The sequence below is a fragment of the Hypomesus nipponensis genome, chromosome 10, assembly GCF_054491055.1.
Source record: "Hypomesus nipponensis isolate SF chromosome 10, ASM5449105v1, whole genome shotgun sequence".
NCBI lineage: Eukaryota > Metazoa > Chordata > Actinopteri > Osmeriformes > Osmeridae > Hypomesus > Hypomesus nipponensis.
This window is the reverse complement of record NC_140370.1, coordinates 18,210,001-18,230,822: the sequence shown is the minus strand read 5'-3', so window position 1 is coordinate 18,230,822 and position 20,822 is coordinate 18,210,001. Positions and strand designations below refer to the sequence as shown.

Here is a 20,822-nt window from a genome sequence, read left to right as displayed (position 1 = left end):
CCCTGAGCTGAATCACCTTCTCTGGTGTTTGTAGAGATGAGGTGTTTCTGAGAGGGTGTAGATGAGGTGTTTTTGTAGAGATATGTTTCATAGAGATATTGTGTTTATAGAGAATGTGTGAAGACTACAGTCACTGTTAGTGGAATGGATGAATACATGTTTAACTATTCCGGTTCCTGTACGTTCCTGTGTTCTTGTACGTCTCAGGTCTCAGTGTTATCCAGGTTCCTGCAGGTTTTCAAAGTTGGTGTCTGTAGGTTCCTTCTCAAAGCTGGTTCCTGCCAGGTTATTCTGTGTTCTCTTTATTTTCAAAAAGTCAATTTAGTTCCTCCAGGACTCCTTGGGTTCTTCCAGGTTCCCCAGTCCTGCAAGTTCCCCAGTCCTGCAGGTTCCCCAGTCCCCCAGGTTCCCTAGTCCTGCAGGTTCCCCAATCCTGCAGGTTCCCCAGTCCCCCAGGTTCCCCAGTCCTGCAGGTTCCCCAATCCTGCAGGTTCCCCAGTCCCCCAGGTTCCCCAGTCCTGCAGGTTCCCCAGTCCCCCAGGTTCCCCAGTCCTGCAGGTTCCCCAGTGCCCCAGGTTCCTCAGCGCGGGCTGCGGCGGCAGGGCAGGATGCGCAGGGAGGCTGTGCTGTCGCGGGTCATGAGCCGGGTCACCTGGTCCAGGGTCAGCCCACCCACAGCCTCCCCGTTTACCTCCAAGATCTCATCCCCTACCCCCAACAGCCCCATGTACTGCCCCTCCCCCGGGCCACCACCCACCTGCTCTATGTACACACCTGAGGGGGGGGGGGAGAGAGCAGGAAAGGGGAGAGAAAGAAGGGGAGAGAAATAATCCTATTTTAATTGAAACATATTTATTGTGCAGCACTGGGGGAGTGGCCTCAAACATGCAAACGTGGTCTCCTACCTGTGTCGGGGCGACCTTTGCCTCTGGAAATGAGGAAGCCGAAGGGTCCGTTGGGTGGCCGGGAGATCTCCAACAGCAGGGTGCCGTCCTGGAGGGGCTGGGATACCGCGGGGCGCAGAGCCCCCCCCACGGGGCGCAGGGCCCCACCCGGGGCCAGAACCTCCTCCACACTCAGGGCCCTCTGGAGCTCCCTGGAGGGGGGAGGTAGGGGGGGGTATGTGTGCAGAGTGTGTGGAGGTAGGGGGGGTATGTATGTGTGGAGGGATGACGTTTGTCAAAGTTAAAAGGTGAAAAACACAGATGTCTCTTTATCTTCCTCTCTTCTATACACACACAGACACACAGACCTAGGAGCCAGTCCGTAGGGCACGTGCAGCTCTCCCAAGATGGTGGAGCGCTCGGCTCTCCTCTCCAGACTCTGCACTGACGACGCCTTGCGCAGCTGGGCCAGCGGGGACACCTGCTGGAGCACCCCGGTATTACAACCACAACATAACAGCCAACACAGGCTAACTACCAGAGGAGACCGAGAGAAGAGGGGAAGAGAGGAGAGAAGAGAGGACAAGAGAGGAGAGGAGAGAAGAGAGGAGAAGAGAGGACAAGAGAGGAGAGGAGAGAGGACAAGAGAGGAGAGGAGGAGGAGGAGAAAGCAAATAAGCAAAGCAAAGAAAAGGAGAAGAGAATAGAATAATAGAGGAGAGGGGGAGGAGAGGGGGAGGAGGGTGGCAGTACTGACGGTGTTGAGGGCTTGCAGGGAGGGGGTCCTCTGCAAGCGTGTGGGGGAGTGAGGCCTGCGGGTGGGGCTGGGGGAGCTGGTGCGGGGGGACGGGACGCTGAGCTGCTCCATGCTGCTGGAGCGGCCCCCCTTCACCAGCCTGCCAACGCTGTTCAGACCCAGGGAGGAGAAGAACCGGCGCAGGGACAGCTTTCCTGGACCCCTGCTGCTGGAGAGAGGGTCACGTCAGGGGGGGGCAGGGGGGCGTGTGAGGGGTGTGTGTGAGAGGGGTGTGAGCTGTCAGTGTCTCTGATGGGATAGTGGGGGGCGGTGTTGGCTCTCTTTACATGTATGTTGACATCTCTTACATGTATGTTAACATCTCTTTACATGTATGTTGACATCTCTTTACATGTATGTTGACATCTCTTACATGTATAATTACATCTGTTTACATGTATGTTGACATCTCTTACATGTATGTTGACATCTCTTTACATGTATGTTGATATCTCCTTACATGTATGTTGACATCTCTTTACATGTATGTTTATGTTGACATCTCTTTACATGTATGTTGACATCTCTTACATGTATAATTACATCTGTTTACAAGTATGTTGACATCTCTTTACATGTATGTTGACATCTCTTTACATGTATGTTAACATCTCTTTACATGTCTGTTGACATCTCCTTACATGTATGTTGATATCTCCTTACATGTATGTTGACATCTCTTACATGTATGTTGACATCTCTTACATGTATAATTACATCTGTTTACATGTATGTTGACATCTCTTTACATGTATGTTGACATCTCTTTACATGTATGTTAACATCTCTTTACATGTATGTTGACATCTCTTTACATCTATGTTGATATCTCCTTACATGTATGTTGACATCTCTTACATGTATGTTGACATCTCTTTACATGTATGTTAACATCTCTTTACATGTATGTTGATATCTCCTTACATGTATGTTGACATTGTTGACTCAAAGCTACATACAAAGAGCATCCAGAAGGTACAGCAGAAGATCAAGGATCAGAGATTCTAAAAGTGTTTCAGTGACTGTGTGTCCAGCTTAAGTCTGTGTCTCTATATCATCCGATGCGTGGGCGGGGCCAACTCACCGAGCTCCTTCAGGGCCATCCTCCCATTGGCCCTCTGCCTTCAGGTGCTCCGACCGCAGAAGTTCCGCCCTCAAGTCGTCTGTCCTGGACACGCCCAATCCCCGGGGGCGGAACTCTGGAATGGGGGGAGGAGTCAGCGGCCAGCACCACACCTGGAGAGGTGAGGAGAGGAGACAGGTGAATGAAATCTTAGGAAAACATTAAGTCAGTTTAACTGCAAAAAAGAGCCAGTATCCCCCTACCTACAGGGTCATACAAGGTCAAACAAGGTCGTACAAGGTCAGGGTCACGTCATGTCCTCACCTCCATCCGAGGGCGTGTCCCAGAGTTCGGCTGGCGGAAGGTCTGGGGTGATCCTGGCAGAGGAGTACCGGAGAGAGGAGGGCCGTATGCAGGGCACCAGAGCGGGGGGCCCCGCAGCCTGGGAGGGGGCCAGCCCCCCCTCAACCCCCGTTTCCAGGGCCCCCAGCCCCACCGGGCCCCCGGGCTCCCCGGCCTGGCTCAGCCTGAACTGGACGGAGGGGCCGGTAGAGGGCCGGGGCCTGGAGGAGGACTTCAGAGCAGACTTGATAGGCAGTGGAGGGGTGGGGCTCTCCCTGCTGTTACCCACCGGAGGGCGCTCGGTGGGGCTCTCTATGGGGGCGTAGCCCCGGGGCCGTGGGAGGGAGTTGCGTCTCTGGGCCCAGGAGGGCCCGTAAGGCCCGTTACCGGACTCCAGACGGCTCTCTCCCTTACGGCTGCGTCGGCGCAGCTTCCCGAACCCTGACCTCTTCCCCCAACCGCCCCCACCCCCCCGGCCCCCCCGGCCCCCCCCACAGCCGTCCTCCCCCAGGATGAAAGCACCCGCAAACGTCACCACTGGCACTTTGACTTTTGCTCCCTGGGCGCTCGGTTCCGATTGGCTGGGAGGTGGCGCCCATCGAGAGGTCGGCTTCTCTGATTGGTCATCGTTGGACAGCAAGGGGGTGGGAGCAGCCTGGGGCTTGCCCGCCATTGGAGGAGGGTCTCTCAGGATTGACCCACATGCCTCACACTTCCTCAATGTCACTTCCTGTCCCCATGCAGTCTCCACGGCCGCTGGCCCTGCCTCTTCCTGTCTGTGTGGGGCCACGGCGATGACAGGGTCCACCCTCTTCTCCTTCTTCCCCGCCTTGAGCTTGTGGCTCCGCCCACGCTCCCTCACCCTGTCCAGGTAGCGAGACTCCGCCTCCCTCTCTGATTCGTCCTCGAACCGCACCCGTGTGGGTGAGTAACCTTGGTGACGCAAGCGCCGGTCGCCGTTAGAGGAGTCTGTCTCCTGGGGAACAAGGAGTGGGCCGGGCTGGGGCGGAGCTGGAGCGGGGACTTCTCCACCTTCTGTGGTTTTGAGCTCTGCAGGGTTCTGGGGAGGAGCAGGGTGCTGTTGCTGCCTCCTGCTGGATGGGAGGAGAGTAGGAGAGGAGATGGAGGTGAGGGAGGGAGGGAGGGAGGTAGGTAGGGAGGGAGGGAGGGAGGGAGGGAGGGAGGGAGGGAGGGAGGGAGGGAGGGAGGGAGGGAGGGAGGGAGGGAGGGAGGGAGAGGAGGGAGGGAGGGAGGGAGGGAGAGGAGGGAGGGAGGGAGGGAGGGAGGGAGGGAGGGAGGGAGGGAGGGAGGGAGGGAGGGAGGGAGGGAGGGAGGGAGGGAGGGAGGGAGGGAGGGAGGGAGGGAGGGAGGGAGGGAGGGAGGGAGGGAGGGAGGGAGAGGAGGGAGGGAGGGAGGGAGGGTTTAAGCAGTTGTTAAATGACTGGTCATGCTATTGTAACTTAAACCTTTGCAACCCTGCAGTGAATGACTAGCTTCACAGCCACATCACTGTGACAACAGAACATCCAGCCTCACAGCCACATCACCGTGACAACACTCATCCAAATAGACAATACATCAAAGCCCTGTGTAATTCTCAGTGTATGTGCTATTTGTGTGTGTGTGTGTTTCCGCAACTGCGTTTGTGTGTGTGTGTGGGCCGGTAGTGTTGGGGCTAATACGATCAGTGTGAATGTACACTGCAGACAGGTAAGGGGACAGGTAAAGGGATTGGAGGATGATAAACACTGGAGGAAAACTATGTTTCATAAACATGATTACATAAGACAAACAGCCTGGTGGCTCACCAACCTCTATCAGCTTAAGCCCAGTTATGATTTCAACACTAACAGCAGTTACATAACAACAGCTCACCGAGGGAAACACTGGAACAGGGGGAGGGAGAGACAAAGAGAGTGATAGAAAGAGAGAGAGATAGAGAGATAGAAAGAGAGAGAGATAGAGAAATAGAAAGAGATAGAGATAGAGTGATAGAAAGAGAGAGAGATAGAGAGATAGAAAGAGAGAGAGATAGAGAAATAGAAAGAGATAGAGATAGAGTGATAGAAAGAGAGAGAGATAGAGAGATAGAAAGAGATAGAGATAGAGTGATAGAAAGAGAGAGAGATAGAGAGATAGAAAGAGAGAGAGATAGAAAGAGAGAGAGATAGAGAGATAGAAAGAGATAGAGATAGAGTGATAGAAAGAGAGAGAGATAGAGAGATAGAAAGAGATAGAGATAGAGTGATAGAAAGAGAGAGAGATAGAGAGATAGAAAGAGATAGAGATAGAGTGATAGAAAGAGAGAGAGATAGAGAGATAGAAAGAGATAGAGATAGAGAGATAGAAAGAGATAGAGATAGAGAGATAGAAAGAGAGAGAGATAGAGAGATAGAAAGAGATAGAGATAGAGAGATAGAAAGAGAGAGAGATAGAAAGAGAGAGAGATAGAGAGATAGAAAGAGATAGAAAAAGAAAAACAGACAGAAAAGGAGATGGAGAGAGAGAGAACACATACATACACATACACGCACCCGCAAATGACACACACACACAGACATACACACACACACACGTACGCACATGCTAACGACACGCACACACACAGACATACACCTACACACACACACACACGGCGGACTGACAGGTGGTTGTATCTCTGGTCGGACTGCGAGCGGCGAGTCGGCCTCTCTCCTTTGACGTGATTGGACCGGGCCTTGAGGCGAGCGCGCTCCAGCAACAGCTTAGCCTGCTCATGTCTGGGGCTCAAAGGAAGCTCTTCTGATTGGAACAGAGACCTATCAATTAAGAAGGAGAGAGGGACAGACACCTGTCAATCAGAGAGAAGAGGTTAGTAGAGAGAGAAGGAAGATATGATAGAGGGAGAGGGAGATGGAGAGAGGGATAAAAGACAGAGAGAGGGAAGAGAAGTGGGTAAGGAGAATGAAGGGTTGTTGGGGGAAAGAGACAGAGGGAGTGAGAGAGAGTGAAATAGTTAGAGTGAGAGAGAGAGACAGTGAGAGAGAGAGAGAGAGAGAGAGAGAGAGAGAGAGAGAGGGAGGGGATGTGTAACAGCAATTACGTTCATACATTTTTAAACAACTAGGCTAACACAGCCTGTGGAGATATCTCCCCCTCCCCCTCCCCCTCCATCCCGCCTCGTCCCCTAAGCCCTCTTACATCAGAGTAGAGGAGCATCAAACCAGTCACACACATACAACACACACACGCACACACATACAACACACGCACGCACACACATACCACACACACCACAAACACAAACACTGGCTTAGTATGGTAGTGCGTTGTTCCATGCAGGGTTTATCCTCTCTGCTGGCTGTCAGGGAGCTATGATACCCTGGGATTAACCCCCAATGCATCATCATCCTGGGATAGGGGACATGCTACGTAGCATAGCGTGCCAACACCCTATACACAGCTACATACATAGCTTAGTGTGCTAGCATACTGTACACAGCTAAACATGTCGTTTACCTTGGAAACACAACAACATACTCTCCATAATCTGACAACTGACTCATCTGTTTACAAATGACTCATCCAGTAATCCACCTGAATTTGAATTGGTTGACCTGAGAACTGACCAACTCACATGGTTAGAACTGACTCATTTAGTTAGAACGGACTCATTTGGTTAGAACCGACTCATTGACACACCTGGGGTTATTCTAATTCACCACAAACTGAACTGATTCACCTGAGGTAGAACTGACTCCCCTTACAGGAGAACGACTCCCCTGGGTTAACTCACCTGGGGTAGGACACAGGAACCAACCTGTTGGAGTCACTGTCCAGGCAACCTGGCCATGTAAGGGAGTACACACAATCATCAATAAATATAGACGCATACACACATCATCAATAATTATCAATAATCATTATGTACAGATGCACACATCATCCTGTACACACACACACATCATCCTGTACACACACACACGCCAACAATAATGATCAATAATCAGTAAAAAACACAGCTGAGGTCTTCCCATCAGCTGGTATGGTATCTCAGCTGGTCTGGTATCTCAGCTGGTTTGATATCTCAGCTGGTTTGATATCTCAGCTGGTCTGGTATTTCAGCTCCTAACCCCTCCAACTGCAGCTTAATCCCTCATATGCAGGTATTAGAGGTGCTTAGAGTGAGATCATACAGGCCAGCCCCCCCCACCAGGTCTTACGTAACACCAGGCCATGCTATCCTGTAGTCAGGCCCTGCTATCCTGCAGTCAGGCCCTGCTATCCTGCAGTCAGGCCCTGCTATCCTGTAGTCAGGCCCTGCTATCCTGCAGTCAGGCCCTGCTATCCTGCAGTCAGGCCCTGCTATCCTGCAGTCAGGCCCTGCTATCCTGCAGTCAGGCCCTGCTATCCTGCAGTCAGGTCCTGCTATCCTGCAGTCAGGCCATGCTATCCTGCAGTCAGGCCCTGCTATCCTGCAGTCAGGTCCTGCTATCCTGCAGTCAGGCCATGCTATCCTGCAGTCAGGTCCTGCTATCTTGCAGTCAGGTCCTCCTATCTTGCAGTCAGGCCATGCTATCCTGTAGTCAGGTCCTGCTATCCTGCAGTCAGGCCCTGCTATCCTGTAGTCAGGTCCTGCTATCCTGTAGTCAGGTCCTGCTATCCTGCAGTCAGGCCCTGCTATCCTGTAGTCAGGTCCTGCTATCTTGCAGTCAGGCCCTGCTATCCTGAAGTCAGGCCATGCTATCCTGTAGTCAGGTCCTGCTATCCTGTAGTCAGGTCCTGCTATCCTGCAGTCAGGCCCTGCTATCCTGCAGTCAGGTCCTGCTATCCTGCAGTCAGGCCATGCTATCCTGCAGTCAGGCCCTGCTATCCTGCAGTCAGGTCCTGCTATCCTGCAGTCAGGCCATGCTATCCTGCAGTCAGGTCCTGCTATCTTGCAGTCAGGTCCTGCTATCTTGCAGTCAGGCCATGCTATCCTGTAGTCAGGTCCTGCTATCCTGCAGTCAGGCCCTGCTATCCTGTAGTCAGGTCCTGCTATCCTGTAGTCAGGTCCTGCTATCCTGCAGTCAGGCCCTGCTATCCTGTAGTCAGGTCCTGCTATCTTGCAGTCAGGCCCTGCTATCCTGAAGTCAGGCCCTGCTATCCTGTAGTCAGGTCCTGCTATCCTGTAGTCAGGTCCTGCTATCCTGTAGTCAGGTCCACACATGAACGCATGCAGGAAAACAGAGAGGCTGACAAATGGATGCTCATCTTTGCGCTAATCCAACTTGACATGCACACCTACTCACACACATACTCACACACACACCTACACACATTCTCACACACTTCAAGCTCACTCTCAGATTGTTATAAATAGCAGTTAACATCTGTTGTCCATCCAGCTGTTCATCACATGACCCTCACACACTCACCTCAAGCTTTACCCCCACCCTCTCCTCAACCCTCACCCCACCCTCTCCTCCATCCTCACCCCACCCTCTCCTCAACCCTCACCCCCACCCTCACCCCACCCTTTCCTCCACCCTCACCCCCTCCTCCACCCTCACCCCACCCTCTCCTCAACCCTCACCCCCACCCTCACCCCACCCTCTCCTCCACCCTCACCCCCTCCTCCACCCTCACCCCACCCTCTCCTCAACCCTCACCCCCACCCTCTCCTCCACCCTCACCCCCTCCTCCACCCTCAGCCCCACCCTCTCCTCCAGCTAGGGCTGGATGGTGTGGCCTAACATGTATGTCAGAGAAAGGTTGAAAAAATATTCTCAGTACTGCAGCCTCTCACTACTGCAGCCTCTCACTACTGCAGCCTCCAAATTGTGAAAGTAACGTAGACGTAACGTAGACTTGCGCAGCAGAAATCAGCTAAGCCAAATTCATACCAGTATATTTCTATACCATTCATACCATCCACCCCAACCTCCACCCTCACCCTCTCCTCCACCCTCACCTCCATTTTCTCTTTAAACATCACCTCCAAATCCACCCTCAGTCCAACCCGAGCCTGACCTCCACCCTTATTTACCTACATCCTCACCCCCTCACTATCATCCTACTCACATCAAACAACACACAGCTGTGATTGGCTGGATAAAGCATGACCTCATAAACACAGCCAGCTGGCCGCGTCGTGAGAGGCCTAGTTCAGACAGCGTCATGGTAATGCTTGTGACCAACGACACCCTGAGAGCTACTCTGGTTATGATCAATGATCTCCTTCATGCACTTCTGTTACCCACACCTCCTCCACCCTGTCACCCAGGTAACACCCACACCTCCTAAACAGTTGAACATGGGTATCACCAGATTTCATCTTTCTTCCACCACCTGAACATAAAGCAAAGGTCTCCATACCTCCTCTATCTTCCCTCCTGCTGACCTCGTCTCCATAGCGGTACGGGTTGTCAACACAGAGCCCCTCCTCCCGCTCGGGCCGCCCCCGTCTTCCTCGGGCCCTCTGATTGGCTTCCACCCTCTCGTCGATGGACAGAGCACCGCCCTGTGAGCACACGCTCTCACAGCTGTCAGCCCTCCACAGCCCTCCCACCGGCAGGTCGTTCTCCAGCCCAGGCTCCGCCCCCCGCCGCTCACACCTGTCCAGGTAGTTCTCCAGGCTGTCAGAGCGCTGGAGCTCCCAGGGGGTTGCCATGGCACCGCCCCAATCTGCTTCCTCCAGCATGGTTCTCTGGTGCTCATCAAGCTCCTTCATAGGAAGTGATGCGGTTGGAGTGTAGTCCTTCACATGAAGTAATGAGGTGTAATCCTGAGTGTAGTCCTTCACAGGAAGTGATGAGGTCAAAGTGTAGTCCTTCATAGGAAGTGAAGTCCTAGAGTAGTCCTTCACAGGAATGGATGACATCAGAGTGTGGTCCTTCACAGGAAGTGATGAAGTCAAATTGTAGTCCTTCACAGGAAGTGATGTAGTCAGACTGTAATCTTTTACAATAAGAGACGACATCAGAGTGTGGTCCTTCACAGGAAGTGAAGCAGCAGCACACAGTGGCTCTGCACCGTTCAGGTGGAGGGTCTCTGGACGCACTACTCTCCAGAAGCCTTTAGGGGGCGCCCAGTGTCGAGAGGAGGAGGAGGATGTGGTGGTGGAGGAGGAGGAAGAGGAGGCAGAGGTCATCAAGAAGGAGAGAGAGGAGGAGGAGGGCGGAGCAGGCTTTGAAGGAGAGGGGCCGTCTGTAGTGCTGCTCGAGACATCTGTCCTGAGGTTCTCCACACTGGACCCCTCGCCCAGGCCTCGAGGAGGAACAGGTTGACAAGAGGCAGTCCCAACTGGGCCTCCGTCAGAGCCGTTCTCCCGTCCCCCCTCCTGGAGCTCCGGGCCTCTGGTTCCCCGGCCATGTCAGGTGGGGAGGTGTTTAGATGTAGTCTGGCCACCTCCACCTCCACCTCCACCTGCACCTCCAGCTCACCATCCTCCTCCTCTTCCTCACTGCTGCTCAATGCCCCTCCACACTCGGGGTACTTGAGGGAGACTGGAGGGTTCACCCTACCCTTGCCACGGGCCTTCTCTCTGGGTATGACTAGGGACCAGCCGGGCCCCCCAGGCTGGATGTCTGATGTTTTCTTGTCTCTCCTCCTCTCCCTCCGCCCGGGACGGTAGGATACAGCCCTCACCTTGGTCTGTAGGGCGTGCACGGCAGAGCCAGCCGGAGGGGAGGGGGGCGAGGGAAGGGTGGGAGGCCCAGGCTCAGACGCTCTCTCCTGAGGAGGGGAACCCGAGGGGGATGCCTCTCTCTGGATCTCCAGTTCTAGGTCTTCCATGGAGCACGGCCAACACAGAGTCTGGGGACGGATGGAGTAAGGGATGGAGATGGTGTTGGACAGGGAGGGATTGGGGTGGAGGAGAAAAGGGGGAGGATGAAGGGGGGGGATACAGCAAATGGAAGTGCAGTATTGGAATAGAAAAATCTGAGGTTACAACCCACATGCAGATAGGGTTAGCCTACATATCTAGCTACAACAGATAAAGAGATAAGACAGGTAGATATAAAGGCATGACACTATACAGGAAGTGGGTGGGTAGAGGCAAGAAGTAAAGCATTTGACAGCAGGATAAAGGGTTCTAATCCCCCCTGTACGTCATTTTGGATGAAAGCGTCTGATGAAGCAAGATGTTGTGAATGTGTTGAACTCCTCATAAGGCTGAACTCGTCATAAGGCTGAACTCATCATAAGGCTGAACTCGTCATAAGGCTGAACTCGTCATAAGGCTGAACTCTTCATAAGGCTGAACTCGTCATAAGGCTGAACTCCTCATAAGGCTGAACTCGTCATAAGGCTGAACTCGTCATAAGACTGAACTCGTCATACGGCTATATATGACTACGTTCTTGTTCCGCAGCTCAGACGGGTTCGAGGCCCGCACGGTGTGACCTCCAGCCGCAGTGTGTCATCTTGTACCCAGAGATTAGAGCACACACACGGCTAATCCCCCAGGTGATCATGTTAGGGCGACCATGATGCTGTCATATCTACTTCATCAAGGGAATCTGACAGAATGTTTCATATTTGGAGGATGAGTAAACAATATATTATATAACAAATAAACTCCCAGATAATATAAATAAATGGGTGATGCGTCTCTTGGTTGAAATCCGATCAAACATTTCAAAACTCTCAGGCATTGAGCAATGATAATCTCTTATGCTTAAGTGTTCGGAAACGCTTTCACTGTTGTTATTCAAGAACAGACATAATATCTAGGTTTACAGACAGTCGTTGAATCATGAGCTTCAAATCCAAAACACATTAGTAGCCTGCAGATATTCATAACAATGTGGAGACAAATTTACCGCCAAACCTTTTCAGATCCTGATTAATGTCCTCCTTGGGCGCAAATCGTTTCAGAAAGTTACGTACCGCACAGAAACAGGAGCGCTGAAAATATAATTCAATAACTCCGGCGCACCATGACTCAAACTAACGTGCATCCTGAGACCGGTAACCGGGAGAATTATTTGTATGTCATAAAAAAAACGCAAGCCGATAAACCATATTTAGAAATGGAACAACTTTTCCCTGTGGACCAATAATGACACGAGAGGACTGCGCGTCCGTTGGTGTCCCACGGTAGAAACCGACTAAGGACTGTGCTCGAGCTTATAGCCTACCACGTATACCACTCGAGCTGGGCGGTCTCTCAATATTCGTTATTGGTCCGCTAATCCTCATGGAAATGAGACGGATTAGACAAAAACTGAAAAATAAAAATGGTCCTGCCTTAAATTTCGCACTGGTGAACGGACGCAATCTGTTGCATAAGTGCAGTCCACTGGAGCGTGTATAATTTCTACTACACACCTCTAATAGGTCAATCATCGATATAGTGATATATTGGACCGATGTGGCCTATAGTTTTGGGGTGAACAGAGAACAACAAGCAACATGCCGTAGTAGCCTATAGCCTGCAAAATCTGTTACTAAGAATTATTTTCTAAATATTTTGTTCACAAAGGCAAATTTGACCATAAACATTTGTTTGAAGAAAACTAGGCGATTATCTCTCTTTCTTACTGTCTCAAAAATTGTAACTATTCACAGGTAAAAATTCAAGAGGCGCGACTGATTTAAGTTGGGAAATTGTGTATAGGCTACCACTGTCACCAGATGTGATCGAGGCGACAGATGTTCAAAGCTTCCAGTCGTTTTTTGAAGGTACAGAGTCTAACCAACAGATGGCACACTTGACCCGCACCACAGCAGGACGGTAGCGGGTCAGTTGAGCGACTAGAGTTGACACCCAGACCTCGGCAGCAGCAAAGCTGCACAGTCGACATGGCGACCGACATAATAACACATCACTTCCCTAAAGACAGATGAAAATCTTCCAAGTTTTGGAATGAGTAAGTGAGCTACGCATTTATGGACGCGGTATATCCGCAATACAGGCCATATGGTTGTATAATTTGTTTTCGGATAGATATATTGGTTGTGGAAGTTGGCTAGCTGGCTAGCCCTGTTAACGAGAACGTTTGTTAGCAGCAGCGCACAGGGCGGGGGTAGTTAGCCTGCTAGCTCCTCTAGCTAACGTTGCTAGCTAGCTGTCTTCTCATTCGTATCAGGGAACATCCAGTTCGATCGCAGTTGTGTTATGCTGTCAATATTTGTAAAGTTACAATAACAAGAGACTATATAGTGATTTTATGGGTTGATGAAACAGATTTTGTGTATAGTCAGCCAGTAGTAACTGGCCTAATGTTAGCATTTACGTTACATAATATGTGCTATTATTGCCACACACTTATCTAGCCTAGCTTTTTAGCCTAGCCTGCAAACGTTAGCCGGCTAGCCAACAAGTCATAGGCTAGCACAGCTAACTACTTCCATATTTGACGATTTTATACGTGTGGTGAAGACAATGGAAATCAAAAGCAACTTATGGAACTATACCCAACATTAGTTTGCGTAACGTTAAATGTACTTATTTCCATGTATATCAGTTTGCTAGACCAGCTTGTGTTTTCCGCAGCGCAAGTTAGCTACAGCACAGTCCCACTAAAGCCTCTTTGTCCTATTCGCAGGCACTAGCTAACGCAGCTAGGCCACATCATAGCCCGCTAGCAAAGTATTCCCTGACAACGATGTTTTTCTGACGTGTTGTAAACACTGGGAATACCATAATACCCCAAATACATCTGAGGTATTTGTTTTTCACTTTAGAGTTTCTAGCTATATATAGCAATACCCCCCCCCCCCCAATTTGTTTCTTCCAAGTACCGTGTTGGACCACGAAGGTAGCTACCTAGCTTGCGAAGACCGGCGGGCTGTCCGTAAGAAGAACCTGGCTAACTAGCTAGTTAGCCATTTTGAATTTGTCTCTCAGACAGAATCCTGTCTTGTCATGTCACTTTTAGTAAACTATGTATGTGTATGTTTAAATTACCCGTCTTCTCTATGTCTGGCGTTTTGACTAAGTTGGCTAGGGCATGTTTTTTCATAGAACCTGATGTCGATGTTCGTTTATTAACGGTTGAATGTTAGTCTATTTTGCACAACTATGACAAATGTACTTCCTTCTTGTGTGTTTCTTTGTATCACACGGCAGTTGACTTGCTATTCTCCAGGTAGAGACGCATCTGGACTCGTATCTAAACTAACTACACATCCGTGTCGAATATGTTTCTGTTTCACTTGACACCGTTTTTATCAGTCAGTTTGCGCCGTGCACGAGTGTAGCGATAGTAAGGGTGAATGGCGCTGGTGCTTAGTTAATGGTGCTTGTGATGACTGTTCTAGACTTTACAGGTTTTAATGTACTGATGTTCTTTATTGTCTCTCTCTCTCTCCCTCCCTCTCTCTCTCTCTGTAGGATTTGTCACGTGATGTGATGAGCATCCACGATGTGTGAGAACATTTGAGAACGATTGAGTTCGAAAAAAAAATTCTTGATTCCAGTGGAATCTTCCATATAATATTATATTTTTTTTCTTTGTTAAAAAAAAAGTTCCCTCCCCCACACACACACTTAACACACCCACCCCACCCCTGACTGCCACCATGCCTGTCCAAGCCCCCCAGTGGACAGAGTTCCTACTGTGCCCCATCTGCACCCAGACGTTTGAGGAGGCTGTGAGGCGACCCATCAGCCTGGGCTGTGGGCACACCGTGTGTAAGCTGTGCCTGAACAAGCTGCACCGCAAGGCCTGCCCCTTCGACCAGACTGCTATCAGCTCTGACATTGAGCAGTTACCTGCCAACACCGCCCTGCTGCAGCTGGTGGGAGCGCAGGTACACACCTGGGGGGGCTGGCTGCGTGGGAGTTGTGTGTGTGTGTGTGTGTGTGCTGGGGTTGTGTGTGTGCATGGAGTATGGGTGAAGGGTGTGTCTCTAGTAGGAAAACAGGTGTGTGTGTGTCAGCTCAGACAGATCCAGGTTCTGCCAGCATGCTACATGCCAGGGTGTGTCCTCATAGGATTGTTCTAGTCAGATTGGTGTTGTATGTGTGACTAGCTGGCTAGTATGTGTGACTAGCTAGTCAAGGGTCAATAATCGTTCCAGTACAGATGAGTTGTGCTGTTGCCTTGGTAACTTAGCTGTGTCATAGTCAAACTCCAGACTACTATGGATGAGGTAATCTGTGTGTGTGTGCACACATTGAGAGCCCAGTTCTGGGATGTGCTGGAGACAGCACCATATTGGTGGGGTTCTAAACACACACTCTAAACTGATGATGTGATTGTTCCGGTTCTAGAATGTGTGTGTGTGTTCTGACGGTGGTGGTGTTGTGGTGCAGGTTCCCAAGGCCCAGCCGGTAGCTCTGATCTCCAGCTCTGAGGACCTGCAGCACTATGAGGAGGCCAGGCAGTGTGTGGAGGAACTGGCCCTCTACCTCAAACCACTCAGCAACACAAGAGGTAGACATGTATACACACACATCCATCTACCACACACACACACACACACACACACACACACACACACACACACACACACACACACACACACACACACACACACACTTCCACAGGATAACCCCCCCCTCCCTCCCTCCCTCCCCAGGCGTGGGGGTGAGCAGCGCCGCCCAGAGCATGCTGAGCCGGCCCATGCAGAGGAAGCTGGTGACGCTGGTGCACTGCCAGCTGGTGGAAGAGGAGGGCCGCGTGAGGGCCATGCGGGCTGCCCGCTCCCTAGGGGAGCGCACTGTCACCGAGCTCATCCTGCAGCACCAGAACCCACAGCAGCTCTCCTCCAACCTGTGGGCCGCCGTCAGGGCCCGCGGCTGCCAGTTCCTGGGGCCAGGTAACGACACACTAGACACACACACTAGACACACACACACTAGACACACACATACTCACCCAGCCAGTCAGGGTTCCTCTCTAACTCTCTGTGTTGGTGTGTCCTCTCTGTGTTGGTGTGTCCTCTCTGTGTCGGTGTGTCCTCTCTGTGTCGGTGTGTCCTCTCTGTGTTGGTGTGTCCTCTCTGTGTCGGTGTGTCCTCTCTGTGTCGGTGTGTCCTCTCTGTGTCGGTGTGTCCTCTCTGTGTCGGTGTGTCCTCTCTGTGTCGGTGTGTCCTCTCTGTGTCGGTGTGTCCTCTCTGTGTCGGTGTGTCCTCTCTGTGTCGGTGTGTCTTCTCTGTGTCGGTGTGTCCTCTCTGTGTCGGTGTGTCCTCTTTGTGTCGGTGTGTCCTCTTTGTGTCGGTGTGTCTTCTCTGTGTCGGTGTGTCCTCTCTGTGTCGGTGTGTCCTCTCTGTGTCGGTGTGTCCTCTCTGTGTCGGTGTGTCCTCTCTGTGTCGGTGTCCTCTCTGTGTCGGTGTGTCCTCTCTGTGTCGGTGTGTCCTCTCTGTGTCGGTGTGTCCTCTCTGTGTCGGTGTGTCCTCTCTGTGTCGGTGTGTCCTCTCTGTGTCGGTGTGTCCTCTCTGTGTCGGTGTGTCCTCTCTGTGTCGGTGTGTCCTCTCTGTGTGTCCCCCAGCCATGCAGGAGGAGGCTCTGAAGCTGGTGCTGCTGGCTCTGGAGGACGGCTCTGCTCTGTCCAGGAAGGTTCTGGTTCTGTTCGTGGTCCAGAGGCTGGAGCCACGCTTCCCCCAGGCCTCCAAGACCAGCATAGGCCACGTGGTGCAGCTCCTCTACAGGGCCTCCTGCTTCAAGGTAAGGCTCTGGGGTGCAGCTCCGCTATGGGGCCTGTTGCATCTGAATAGGGCTGATGGTGCCTACATATGAAGGCTCAGTGGTGCAGCTCCATGATAGGGTCTACCTCATCAAAATAGGTCAGAGACTGTCTGTAAACAGCTCCACAATCAGGACAATCACCAGCAGCCAATCAGAGCCATTTTACTAAATCCCGACACCCGAGACAAATCTACTTAATAAAAAGAAGAAAAAAAAGACTGAAGAATACAAAAAACAAAACAAGAAATATGAAAGCCCCCCTCCCCCCCACGGTGGCGTCTACTAGGTGACGAAGCGAGACGAGGACTCGTCCCTGATGCAGCTGAAGGATGAGTTCCGGACGTACGAGGCGCTGAGGCGGGAGCACGACTCCCAGATCGTCCAGATCGCCATGGAGGGCGGCTTGCGCATCGCCCCCGACCAGTGGTCCTCTCTGCTGTACGGAGACCAGTCCCACAAGTCCCACATGCAGTCCATCATCGACAAGGTGGGGATCACAATCCTATGGTGTTCAACTCCAAAACACTGTCCCATCATCTCTACAACTCAAGCTTACCCTGTGTGTGTCTGTGTCTGTCTGTGTGTGTGTGCAGCTGCAGACCCCAGCCTCATTTGCCCAGAGCGTGCAGGAGCTGACCATCGCCTTGCAGAGGACAGGAGACCCAGCCAACCTCAACAGACTCAGACCTCACCTGGAGCTGCTGGCCAACATAGACCCCAGCCCTGGTGAGATCACACACACACACACACCAGCCCTGGTGAGACCACACACACACACACCCCAGCCCTGGTGAGACCACACACACACACACACACACACACACCAGCCCTGGTGAGACACACACCACTATGAAAACGAGTTAGGCTCACAGAAATGTGTGTGTGTGTGTGTGTGTGTGTGTAGACGCGCCCCCCCCCTCTTGGGAACAGCTGGAGAAGGGTCTGGTGGCGGTGAAGACGGTGGTTCATGGTCTGGTGGACTTCATCCAGAACCACAGTAAGAAGGGAGCAGACCCACAGCAGGTAGGACCTTTAACCCTGACCTTTAACCCTGACCCTGATGATGGAGGGAGGGAGGGATGATGAGGAGTAACAGCTCCTCTCCCTGTGCCCAGCCCCCCCAGCACAGCAAGTATAAGACCTACATGTGCAGAGACATGAAGCAGAAGGGAGGCTGTCCCAGAGGAGCCAGCTGCACCTTCGCACACTCCCAGGAGGAGCTGGAGAAGTAAGACCTCTCTCTCTTTACCTCTCTCTCCCTCTCTCTCTCTTTACCTCTCTCTCCCCCTCTTTCTGTCCTTCTCTCTTTAACTCCCTCTCCCTCTCTCTCTACATCTCTGTTAAAAAAAGTTTAAAAGGGTAGACTTTTTTCTTCTTGAAAAAACCACACCCACACACCGTTCTCTGCCCATGACTCAAGTTGTTAACCAGTAGAACCAGTTCACTGTTTTATCTAGTGTGTGTGTGTGTGTGTGTGTGTGTGTGTGTGTGTGTGTGTGTGTGTGTGTGTGTGTGTGTGTGTGTGCTCCTCCCAGGTACCGTAAGATGAACAAGAGACTGGCGGCTCGTCTCCCTGGCTCCTCCCTCCTCCCAGATGACGGGCTGGGGATGGAGGTGGGCGTGGCCCGCAAACCCTCGCCGCTGGCTAATGGCTCGGCCCCGCCCCTGCCCCAGCTCATTGCCCGTGGCGCCGACCCTGCCTCCTATGACATCATGAGGAAACCCCTAAAGCTGGAGGGAGGGGGAGGCTCCGCCCCTGGGTCGCCTCCTGACTCGTGAGTAGGACACACCTCATGTCCCGGCGCCTGCTCTGATTGGTTGATGGTCGTAACAGAGCACTGACAGATTGGTTGATGGTCGTAGCAGATTGCTGACTGGCTGCTCTGAGTGCTGTAGTATTATTGAGTTAGTGTGATTGAATGTTGGTGGTAATAATCAATAATATCCATACTGTCCTACTGTCCTCATCACAGCAGCTAACCTCTGTTTCCTCTCCCTCCCCCCTCCAGGATGAACTCGGGCCCCAAGTCCGGTATGCTGGTGTCTCACCCCCTGCCCCCCCCAGGCTGCCAGGAGAGCACCTGTCGGGGCCCAAGCAGGGTGGCGGGGCCCCCCGGGGCCCCCAGATGTACCCTCCGCAACAGCAGCTGGCTGACATGTACTACTCAGACTCCAGAACTCCACCTTCCTCCACTCAGTACGAGGCCTCACAGTACCCCTCTGGTGAGACCCCCCCCCCCTCTCTCCTGCTCGCTCTCTCTCCTGCTCTCTCTCTCCTGCTCTCTCTCTCCTGCTCTCTCTCTCTCTTGCTCTCTATCTCTCCTGCTCTCTCTCTCCTGCTCTCTCTCTCCTGCTCTCTATCTCTCCTGCTCTCTATCTCTCCTGCTCTCTATCTCTCCTGCTCTCTATCTCTCCTGCTCTCTCTCTCTCCTGCTCTCTATCTCTCCTGCTCTCTCTCTCTCCTGCTCTCTCTCTCCTGCTCTCTCTCTCCTGCTCTCTATCTCTCCTGCTCTCTATCTCTCCTGCTCTCTCTCTCTCCTGCTCTCTCTCTCCTGCTCTCTCTCTCCTGCTCTCTATCTCTCCTGCTCTCTATCTCTCCTGCTCTCTCTCTCCTGCTCTCTCTCTCCTGCTCTCTCTCTCCTGCTCTCTATCTCTCCTGCTCTCTATCTCTCCTGCTCTCTCTCTCCTGCTCTCTCTCTCCTGCTCTCTCTCTCCTGCTCTCTCTCTACTGCTCTCTCTCTCCTGCTCTCTCTCTCCTGCTCTCTCTCTCTCCTGCTCTCTCTCTCTCCTGCTCTATCTCTCCTGCTCTCTCTCTACTGCTCTCTCTCTCCTGCTCTCTCTCTCCTGCTCTCTCTCTCTCCTGCTCTCTCTCTCTCCTGCTCTATCTCTCCTGCTCTCTCTCTACTGCTCTCTCTCTCCTGCTCTCTCTCTCCTGCTCTCTCTCTCCTGCTCTCTCTCTCCTGCTCTCTCTCTCCTGCTCTCTCTCTCCTGCTCTCTCTCTCCTGCTCTCTCTCTCCTGCTCTCTCTCTCTCCTGCTCTCTCTCTCTCCTGCTCTCTATCTCTCCTGCTCTCTCTCTCCTGCTCTCTCTCTCCTGCTCTCTCTCTCCTGCTCTCTATCTCTCCTGCTCTCTCTCTCTCCTGCTCTCTCTCTCCTGCTCTCTCTCTCCTGCTCTCTCTCTCCTGCTCTCTCTCTCCTGCTCTCTCTCTCCTGCTCTCTCTCTCCTGCTCTCTCTCTCCTGCTCTCTATCTCTCCTGCTCTCTATCTCTCCTGCTCTCTATCTCCTGCTCTCTATCTCTCCTGCTCTCTATCTCTCCTGCTCTCTCTCTCTCCTGCTCTCTATCTCTCCTGCTCTCTCTCTCCTGCTCTCTCTCTCCTGCTCTCTCTCTCTCCTGCTCTCTACCTCTCCTGCTCTCTATCTCCTGCTCTCTATCTCTCCTGCTCTCTATCTCTCCTGCTCTCTCTCTCTCCTGCTCTCTCTCTCTCCTGCTCTCTATCTCTCCTGCTCTCTATCTCTCCTGCTCTCTCTCTCCTGCTCTCTCTCTCCTGCTCTCTCTCTCCTGCTCTCTCTCTCCTGCTCTCTCTCTCCTGCTCTCTCTCTCTCCTGCTCTCTATCTCTCCTGCTCTCTATCTCCTGCTCTCTATCTCTCCTGCTCTCTATCTCCTGCTCTCTATCTCTCCTGCTCTCTATCTCTCCTGCTCTCTCTCTCCTGCTCTCTCTCTCCTGCTCTCTCTCTCCTGCTCTCTCTCTCTCCTGCTCTCTATCTCTCCTGCTCTCTATCTCTCCTGCTCTCTCTCTCTCCTGCTCTCTCTCTCTCCTGCTCTCTCTCTCTCCTGCTCTCTCTCTCCTGCTCTCTCTCTCCTGCTCTCTCTCTCCTGCTCTCTCTCTCCTGCTCTCTCTCTCCTGCTCTCTCTCTCCTGCTCTCTCTCTCTCCTGCTCTCTATCTCTCCTGCTCTCTCTCTCTCCTGCTCTCTATCTCTCCTGCTCTCTATCTCTCCTGCTCTCTCTCTCCTGCTCTCTCTCTGACTCTCTGAGCCTCTCAATGTCTCTGACACACTCTCTCTCTGACTCTCTTTCTGCTAGAGTCTCTAGAAAGGGAGGAATGAATGAGTAAGATAAGGAATGAAGAAGGAATGGA

General features: G+C 52.2%; 2 protein-coding genes across 2 annotated transcripts in view; one reads left to right on the top strand and one right to left on the bottom strand.

The window, feature by feature from the left end:
* Positions 1-551: 551 nt before the first annotated feature.
* LOC146272150 (uncharacterized) lies at positions 552-10,840 on the bottom strand. The gene is made up of 10 exons (XM_084707707.1): positions 10,489-10,840; positions 9,422-10,120; positions 6,861-6,909; positions 5,731-5,883; positions 3,064-4,179; positions 2,765-2,896; positions 1,642-1,846; positions 1,241-1,365; positions 906-1,096; positions 552-774 (listed from the first exon to the last, which is right to left on the bottom strand). Exons 1-10 carry the CDS (start codon positions 10,838-10,840, stop codon positions 581-583), a joined length of 3,216 nt encoding a protein of 1,071 aa, XP_084563833.1. The 3' UTR covers positions 552-580.
* Positions 10,841-12,767: 1,927 nt separating this feature from the next.
* Positions 12,768-20,822, top strand: part of rc3h1b (ring finger and CCCH-type domains 1b) — a 17,794-nt gene continuing 9,739 nt past the window's right edge. The window contains 13 exon segments of the mRNA XM_084706691.1: positions 12,768-12,921; positions 14,388-14,422; positions 14,523-14,806; positions 15,312-15,432; positions 15,578-15,817; positions 16,489-16,664; positions 16,972-17,172; positions 17,279-17,411; positions 17,590-17,708; positions 17,801-17,913; positions 18,221-18,460; positions 18,695-18,732; positions 18,735-18,908. Coding sequence (XP_084562817.1) covers positions 14,419-14,422; positions 14,523-14,806; positions 15,312-15,432; positions 15,578-15,817; positions 16,489-16,664; positions 16,972-17,172; positions 17,279-17,411; positions 17,590-17,708; positions 17,801-17,913; positions 18,221-18,460; positions 18,695-18,732; positions 18,735-18,908 — 1,843 coding nt within the window. The 5' untranslated portion in view covers positions 12,768-12,921; positions 14,388-14,418.

What these genes read in the sequence shown, in the direction of transcription:
- LOC146272150 (XM_084707707.1), bottom strand. Translation starts at nt 10,840, where the DNA reads ATGGAAGACCTAGAACTGGAGATCCAGAGAGAGGCATCCCCCTCGGGT. An exon ending in CAGGAGGGAAGATAGAGGAG is followed by an intron (nt 6,910 to 9,421) that starts GTATGGAGACCT and finishes TTACATGGCCAG; the next exon opens with GTTGCCTGGACAGTGACTCC. An exon ending in GATGGCCCTGAAGGAGCTCG is followed by an intron (nt 1,847 to 2,764) that starts GTGAGTTGGCCC and finishes TCTCTCCAGCAG; the next exon opens with CAGGGGTCCAGGAAAGCTGT.